The sequence below is a fragment of the Mycetomoellerius zeteki genome, unplaced genomic scaffold (genome assembly GCF_001594055.1).
Source record: "Mycetomoellerius zeteki isolate Tzet28-1 unplaced genomic scaffold, Tzet1.0 scaffold878, whole genome shotgun sequence".
NCBI lineage: Eukaryota > Metazoa > Arthropoda > Insecta > Hymenoptera > Formicidae > Mycetomoellerius > Mycetomoellerius zeteki.
The window spans coordinates 345-9,476 of record NW_017257911.1 but is presented as its reverse complement, the minus strand read 5'-3'; the positions used below and the strand labels follow the sequence as shown (position 1 = coordinate 9,476).

The following is a 9,132-nucleotide window of genomic DNA, read 5'->3' as shown; positions in this document are numbered from 1 at the left end:
TTATTATTAATAATAATTAATAATAAAAAGTCACAATAGTAATGCTCAACAAAATAAAGTCATTAATTGTCATTTCCTTATTTAAATTATACCACATTTTGAGTATCTCATAGCGAATTCGACAAACCGCACTAGTGCGCACTGAGTGTGAACTTTTTCAGTGCCACACATTCGGCTTGTGCGCACTGTATCAGTACGTTAAGGCCGGAATCAGATTACGCATTGAATATTGAGATTGAAGATTGAAAGATTAAAATTTGACCAATCGAAACGAAAGGAGCTAAAATTTCTTTGTCCTTATTGGTCAAATTTCAATCTTAAATCTTCAACCTCAATCTTCAATGCGTAGTCTGAATCCGGCTTAAGATTATCGTATTCGGCAAATGAAAACTGACCCAGTGTAGTACTGAATTTATATTCGGATCAACCGAATGAATTGAACGAGTTCAAAAAATGTTGCACTGACGTTTCTAACAGTGCAATTTGGTATAGCACTAAAGTATTTCTGCACTCGCACCATGTCAGGGCAGCATTAGAACGGAGTCAGTGCATGTGTGCCGAATTCGCCATCAGAAAAAACGCTGATTGGCTGATATATTAATATGGCCAGTCACTTGTTCCACCAATCCTCATTGGTTAATTATCTTCTTGCGCAACAGCACACCTCTTCTTTATTACACTATGCTCTCTACTGTCCTGTCATTAAGCCGGAATCAGACTATGCAGTAACCCCTTTTACACCGGTTATACAATTTTCATAAAAAAAAGAGGGGGTAATGTTGGTAGCAACAAAAACCCTTGAGGCACCATAGTTTTATTTTCTAAGGATTGGTAATATTTGCAAGTAGTAATCCGTTAGTTTGCGCCGATCATGGTCAATCGAGTGTAAAAGTAGTGTAATGACATGATAATTCGTGAACTGTTCGCGAACGGCTGTCATCGCGGAGGTTTCGTGTTTTGATAGTTATGTGTATCAAGAGGTTAATAACGTATAGTATTTCAAAGAGTACATAAAAATATTTTGTATTTTATGTTTCAAATATTAAGATTGACAATCAAGCTTATTATCTGAACAACAAAATACAAAAAATGTTTCTATCTTTCCATTTTGAATACTTTTATGCGTTCCGCTGAAATATAAAATACAATTGTATTACAAATATTATGATAAATTGATTGCCATTGCCAATGGAACCCTTAGGACTGCTGTCAGTGATTATCCACTCTGATTCAGGTTTATTTAGATTATACTTCCTTCCACATCTCTTTCTTTTCCTCTCTCTTTCTTCTTTTTCCTCTCTTTCTCTTTAATTTTTCTTTCTTTTCAATCCCTTTTTTTCTATACACAATTTAACACCGTTAATAGTGTTAGACCGAAAACCAATAACTGAAAATAAAATATATAACACAAAGTATCGATTTTTAATGAAATAGTAAGAATAAAGATTTTGTAATGAAAATATTTAATGAAACTTATCTGAGTAATCTCGAAGACGTTATTAACCTCTTGATACACATAAATGTCAAAACACGAAACCTCCGCGATGACAGCCGTTCGCGAACAGTTCACGAATTATCATGTAATTACACTACTTTTACACTCGATCGACCATGATCGGCGCAAACTAACGGATTACTACTTGTAAATATTACCAATCCGTAGAAAATAAAACTATGGTGCCTCAAGGGTTTTTGTTGCTACCAACATTACCCTCTCTTTTTTTATGAAAATTGTCATGTAACCCTTGTGTTGACTTGTGTCAACCTGTGTCATCAAATGGAAAGCACCCTATATATCGAGCCGAAGGCATGGAGCGATCATAAAAATATAAATTTTACTTTAATCAGGATTGCCACAAATTTTTCGTCCCAAAATTTCCTGAGTTTCAATAATACTTATTTTGAAATTTTTCTTGTATTTTCATCCTGATTTGAAAATCGTTAAATATTTTGTTGATAGAGTAATTTAACATAACAGTGTAAATTAATGTTGCTGACACTGCATTTAATTGTTAAGTTTGTAGTATTTTTTGTCCTTTCCTTTTATGTATGAACACGATTCTTTTCCTCTTCCTCTCTTTCGCTTTGCTGCTGTTTATTATCAATAAACAGCAGCAAGAGAAAGAGAGGAGAATATAAGGAACATAAATCAATGACACACATAGTTTCTTTTTTATCAAAACTAAATCCTGTTTATTAAAATCTCAATCTGTTATTATAAAGGCTATTCTTCTTTCCACCACGCATTATCAAGTGGTAGCGCAAGCTGTGAGAGTACATGAGGGCGCGTAACTAAAATTGCATCTCTGTGATATATGTACACATATTTTAAACTTCTTTAGGGCCAATTTCACCAACCACGGTTAGATTAACCGACGGTTAAAGTTAGCAGGGTGACCAACAGACACATATTTTCTCGTAACCTCTTGGCTCTAACCTGAAATTTGTGGGAAGCAGTAAACAGTGTATTATACATGTGAAAAAAAGTCAAACAATTCTAAATAATTTATACGTGGTTTGATTTTACGTGGTCTTCGACGTTTTTCTAAATTGTAACCAGCAAATTCGTCAAAAAATATGTAATTTATAATATCATTAATTTTGTATTCTCACTCACTGATGAAATTTCAGATAGACAAAGCTCCGTAAAATTGACAATATATAAGAGATTACGAGAGAATATGAATGTCTGTTGGCCACCCCTCTGCTAACTTTAACCGTCGGTTAATCTAACCGTGGTTGGTGAAATTGGCCCTTTTAATTTTTCCAGAAAATTTTGCTAAATCCCTGACTTTTCCACGATTTCTCTGACTTGTGGCAACCCTGTTTATAGAAAGAAAATAACTTTGACACCATTCTACAAAAATATAAAATAGATTTTATTCAACTAAATTTAATTGTTTCACATAAATTTTAACAGCACATAGTATATTTTATGCAACAACTGTACAAAAAAGCCTCCAATTTATTCAATTTTCGTATTTTTATGCAATTCTATTTCTTCAAACAATGGGCGAGTTCAAGACGGCAAAGCAGCTATACATGCTTACCGAGCGATTGAATATGATTGGTTGGATTTAGGTATAAGTAACAACCAATTATGTTCATTTGCTCGGCGAGCAAGCTAGCTGCTTTGTCAACTTGACGCGCCCAATAATTCCAATATGTTTCCATTTATCTACTGTCATCGCATGCCAATGAAAGTGAAGCATTTTTCAGCATCAATACTTGTAAATTACACAGTGCTTCTTCCAATCTGAAAAATACAAATACAAATGAATAAATAATATAAATTATACGTGTTAATTTACATATTAATTATATAAATATATATATATATAATAATTATATATATTAATTTAAAATAAGCTAATTAAAAATGATAAAAATAATATTTGCAACGTACTTCTTTTGAAGATTTTGTATTTTGTCATACGTTTCGGTAAAATTCTTCAATTCAGCATTAACAGCACAATACATTTCGCCTTTTGATCCTATTAGATTTACAGTGCTTTTTAAAACATTTGAACATTTATTTAATATTTCCTGAGTCTCTTTCCATTCAGTTTGTGTTTCAGGAAGTATTATGCCATTACATTGCAATACATCCAGAGGTTCCAAGAGAAAGTATAACTTGGATAACATATTTTTTACAATCTTAAATGTTTCATCTTCTGTAAAAAATGTAAATATAAAGAAATAATTTAATTTTTATATATATATATATAAATTTTACCAGTATATTTTGTCACTGCAATCAGTTGAACATCTGCTTCTTTTTGTGCTAAACTTAAATTTATTATATCGCGTTCCCTTGTTTTAATTTTAATCAATTTTTGTGTATCTTGATCAATCTCTTGTGCCAAGGCAGCTATTTGCATGACCATTAGACGCTTTTTCTCTAGAATCTTCTTCTTCATTACGAGATCCATCATTAGAGTTTGTAAATATTCATCATAAAGAAGTCCAAGTTCTAATTCTTCACTGTCCATTTTCTTTTGTGTATCCAACATTATCTGTGATGGCACGATTGGCTGCTTGTCTATAGCAATCTTCTTTCTCGGTACTTCTATATAAGTAACACGATATTAAAATGTAATAACAAATAAAGCAGTATCAAAGAAATTTAATAAAAAAAAGTTGCAAATAAAGCTCTTACTTTGTAACTGTGCAATGTCACTTGGCATCAAGGTTACTCTACTACGAGAAGTGGCTCTAGAAACAAAATGTAAAGTAGGTAAGGTATCCGACAGATTTCTTGCAACGTCTGGTGTACTTGCAGCATTGCGAATTCTACAAAAATATGTGTTGTATTAAACCAGTAAATTAGATGAAATTTGTTATCTAATTTAAATATCATTTGTAACAAAATAATTTTACTTTCGAATAGTTCCTAATTTTGGAGTATTTTTGTGCTCTTCCTGCATTGTTTGTTGCCACAGACTTGATACTTGACTTGAATATTTTTATTATTGTAGAGATATGCTCGTTTTAACTTTTCTTCTCGTTGTTTAGTTTTCTGTTATTTTATTCGTTGTGTTTTCCGTGTTTATTTTATCTTTTCCCTTTGACTCTGTCACCTCTATAGCATATCACATGTCAACACTTGTTGAGATGTATGTATGTACGTAGTACACACATACGTTGAAGTACAAACAATTCTTCTTTATTAAACAGAGAATCTCAGAAACTCCTTGGAACATGGCCCCACAGATCCCATCAGGGCTGCGTTCGGAAATACTACCTGAGTGCTCTCGGATATCGTCTTATTCTTGTTTAATACTGGGTGAATAACAAAGATAAAATGATACACGGGGACACTCGGGTGATGTTTCCGAACGCAGCCCAGTAGGCCTATTCTGTAACTTTTTAACGACAATTTTATTAGCTAGGGATGTCGTTGCGCAGGTATTTTACATGATGAAAAAGTTGCGCAACTACAATATTACGATACTGAACTGTCGTTATAATGGGTGCGTTCAGCAGAGAAAGCAGCTTTGCAACTGTTGTAAAATTCTTCAATACGATTGGTTCTTGCTTTTGGTTCCTGACAGATCTAAATGTATAAACCAATCATATTGAAGAATTTTACAACAGTTGCAAAGCTGCTTTCTCTGCTGAACGCAGCCATTGTCGTTGCGTAGCTTTTTCATCATGTAAAATACCTGCGCAACGACATCCCTAGCTAGTAAAATAGTCGTTAAAAAGTTACAGAATAGACCTATAGGGTCTCTATTCTTGAAAAGAAACGTATACAAAATTCTAGAAAAATACTATAGTATACGTAACGTATACTGTACTCTAGTTTACATCGTGCACTTGATACGGATCCTAACTAGTAACTTTCTATTGAATTATCTTAATTTCGGCGAACTTGTAAACATATACATGATATGTGTATTTAATTAATCATTTTGATGCATATTCTACCTATTTAAGGGCCACTTGAAGCAAACAAAATGACAAATGCGATTAGTCAATTCCGATAGACTAACTGGCCAGTTAAGTTAACTGAGCTTAGTGACAGTGGCCCTAATACATCATTCTTTAAATACATTGCTGAAATTAAAATAATTTAATAGAAAGTTACTAGTTAATACGCGTATCAAGTGCTCGGTGTAAAAGGGGTTTGTGGTATTTCTTTAGGCCGGAATCAGACTACACATTGAAGATTGAAATTTGACCAATAAGGACAAAGAAATTTTTAGCTCCTTTCGTTTCGATTGGTTAAGTTTGAATTTTTCAATCTTCAATCTCAATCTTCAATGCGTAGTCTGATTCCGGCCTTATGCCCGTGTCACACTACGCATTGGAGATTGAGGATTGCGAATTAAGGATTAGAATTCGACCAATCAGGTAATTTTAAGTTTAATCCGTTTCGTTCTAATTGGTTGAATTCTAATCCTCAATTCGCAATCCTCAGTCTCGAATGCGTAGTGTGACACGGACATTAGACTTTCGTATGCGATACTTTTCAAGAATAGACCCCCTGGGCCTCTATTCTTGAAAAGTATCGCATACATAAAACTAGGGAAATACTATAGCACATGTTACATGCACTATAGTATTTCCCTAGTTTGTCGTATGCGATAATAGAGGCCCTGCAGTCTCGTTATGCAATCGTTATGTGCTCATAACGACAGCCGCGCAGATATTTTATATGGTAAAAAAACTGCGCAACTGTCGTTATGAATTCGTAACGACTGCATAACGAATTACAGAATTCCACTACTGGGAGCTTATTACGGTTTTTTTGTGACGAAGTGAAAATTACAAAAATGATCAAATTCACTAGATGTTAACTAATGAAGTTATAAATTCTAGTAAATTCAATCACTTTTGTAATTTTCACTTCGTCACAAGGAACCGTAATAAGCCTCCTCATCCCATTTTTGAAAAGAAACATATACGTTTCTAGAAAACGTTAGAAAAACTAGGAAATACTATAGTGTATATATGTAGCAAATGTAGAGGGTCGATCACAGATTTCTATAGGTTTGTTCGCGTCGCAAGCTACAATATGCTCCAACATGCTCCTACCATAGCTCCTACTCATTCTATCAAGCGCGGAGTGAGTAAGCGCTACGACAGGAGCATATTGGAACACGTTGGAGCATGCGACGTAAACAAATCTTAATGTTTTATAGGCGTAATACTGTAAATAATTATTTTATAAGTATATTAGGTTCCCATTTAAGAGAGAAAAAATTTTTAAGAAATGGATTGAGATGGTTGGGCAAGATAATTTTAAGCCTGCAAAACATAGTGTGATCATTTCACTCCAAATGATTATGAGATAAGACCAGGAGATCGATTTTGTATCTTGAAACGAGGTGAAAATTACAAAAATGAGCAATTTTACTAGAATACTACACTGAAAAAAAAGATTGGCTGCTGCAGCAAATTAGATGATAAAATATGGCATAGCATTTTTAATTGGCTGCATCAGTCAATTTTTGGTTGTGTTAGGCCGGAATCAGACTACGCATTGGAGATTGAGATTATCGATTAAAAATTGAAGATTGTCCGATTACATTATATGATAACGATTTGCATTGCGATTGATAATATCGCTGTAGGTCTATTATTAAATGATACTTATTGAGCTACTTAACCTAAATTTCGACGATTCAGTGCTGTGCAAGTGTGTTTATTGCTTAGAACGTATACTACGTAATATATGTTTTAAAGTTTACTGTCTTTTATACAAACAAGTTGAGACGCAATTAAATTTAAGAAATGCCGCGTATAATAACACGGTCAAATAAAAAGAAGAGAATTACTGCTCTTTTATTTTTAATAATCGCTGAAGAGGAAACTTCATCGAAACAATCGTCGTATATGGACACATCCATATCTTTTAAAGAGGAAGAGGAGAGGCATGCATTATAATCTTTTTACGGAATTGCTTTTCGAAGATCCAGATAGATTTAGACGGTATATAACTCAATTAGAAATTTATTTCTTTAATTTGTTTACGATATACTTGATATGCTAAATACTTTTGTTACAGATGCCTTCGAATGAATAGCACTTTATTTGAAGATCTTTTAGAAAAAGTAACTCCTTTTATTAAAAAACAGGATACACATTTGAGACAAAGCATTTCACCTGCTGAGAGGTTGTCTCTCACCCTACGACATCTTGCAACAGGTAACTCGAAATTTTTTAGACTTGAAATGTGCATCAGTAATGAAAATATAAGTAATGTTTCAAAGAATGTTATTTTATTTTTAGGGGAAAGTCAGGAATCTCTTCGTCTCACATTTCGGATTGGTCAGAGTACTATTTCAGGTATCATTAAGGAAGTATGTACTGTGATTATTCATATACTACGTGAAGACTATCTTAGAATGCCATCATGTGAGGATGAATGGAGAGTCGTAGCTAATGATTTTGGTCATCGTTGGAATTTCTATAATTGTCTTGGAGCCATGGATGGCAAACATTTTAAAATTGATCCACCATTACAGTCAGGATCATTATATTATAATTATAAAGACAGTTTTTCTGTTGTATTACTGGCTGTTGTGGATGCACAACTTAGATTCATATATGTAGATATTGCAACAAATGGCAGAATAAGTGATACAGGCATATGGAACAAAAGTAGTCTGAAAGCCCATCTTGATAATAATAGCTTAAATATTCCTGCACCAACACCTTTGCCTAATACAGATAAAGAATTTCCATTTGTATTCGTTGGAGATGAAGGTTTTCCTTTAAGTACAAAGGTTCTGATACCTTATTCGCGAGATACATGCGGGAACAAAGATAAAAGGATATTTAACTACAGGTAAATTTTTATTGTTCGTGCAAGCATTCATTTTTTTGTATATGTATTTTTCAAAATATGTGTTACTTTATAAAATTATTTTCTGTTATAGATTATCCAGAGCGCGTAATAAATCTGAAAACGGTTTTGGAGTCATGGGAACAAGATTCCAAATTTTTAGATCAGCGATGCGTTATGACCCTGATGACGCATCAAAAATTATATTAGCTTGCTGCTGTCTACATAACATGTTGAGAACTGAAGTAGTAGGAAGACATATGTATACTCCTCCTGAATTTATTGACGAAGAAGATGAACTCCTACACAGATTTCACCCAGGGGAATGGCGGCAAGAGCCTGCTCTTGGAATGATAAATTTGAGAAATCAAGGAGGCAATCGTCATGCTAATGCTGCCTTACAACTCAGAGATGAATGGTGTAATTATTTCAATGGAGAAGGAGCTGTTCCATGGCAAGACTATATGATAAATAAATGAATACTTTCCTTTATTCAATGTTTACAATATCATATTTTATTAATAGTTTCATAGTTTTATTAATTCATAGTTTATTTTACTGCTCTCTTAATAAAAAAAATAATTTATAACAAAACAGATATGTAATAACAATAAATGAATAATAAAACTTTGGTTTCTACGTATCCCATGTAACTATATCTATTCTATTAATTGAAATCTGTGACATCACCTCTTTTTATATCACACATAATATTCATATATATGGTAAAGTAAAACTTTTCATATCACAACTTGCCATATTATATATAATACTTATCTATAAATCAAAACTTATTTGTATCACATATAATGCAATATAACTAAAAATTACATTTTATC

At 33.0% G+C, this 9,132-nt stretch overlaps 2 protein-coding genes across 3 annotated transcripts; one reads left to right on the top strand and one right to left on the bottom strand.

The window, feature by feature from the left end:
- Positions 1–3,059: 3,059 nt before the first annotated feature.
- Positions 3,060–4,743, bottom strand: LOC108730269 (uncharacterized). 2 transcript variants are annotated; one of them, XM_018459851.1, is made up of 5 exons: positions 4,381–4,743; positions 4,160–4,293; positions 3,737–4,069; positions 3,407–3,674; positions 3,060–3,256 (listed from the first exon to the last, which is right to left on the bottom strand). In XM_018459851.1, exons 1-5 carry the CDS (start codon positions 4,425–4,427, stop codon positions 3,175–3,177), a joined length of 864 nt encoding a protein of 287 aa, XP_018315353.1. In that variant the 5' UTR covers positions 4,428–4,743; the 3' UTR covers positions 3,060–3,174. The 2 variants fall into 2 exon arrangements, with proteins under 2 accessions (XP_018315353.1, XP_018315355.1); XM_018459853.1 differs by having other exon boundaries at positions 3,407–3,671.
- A 1,814-nt stretch (positions 4,744–6,557) lies between these two features.
- On the top strand, positions 6,558–8,772 carry LOC108730264 (putative nuclease HARBI1). The gene is made up of 5 exons (XM_018459844.1): positions 6,558–6,622; positions 7,313–7,437; positions 7,514–7,653; positions 7,738–8,296; positions 8,388–8,772. Exons 2-5 carry the CDS (start codon positions 7,382–7,384, stop codon positions 8,770–8,772), a joined length of 1,140 nt encoding a protein of 379 aa, XP_018315346.1. The 5' UTR covers positions 6,558–6,622; positions 7,313–7,381.
- The last annotated feature ends 360 nt before the right edge of the window (positions 8,773–9,132 follow it).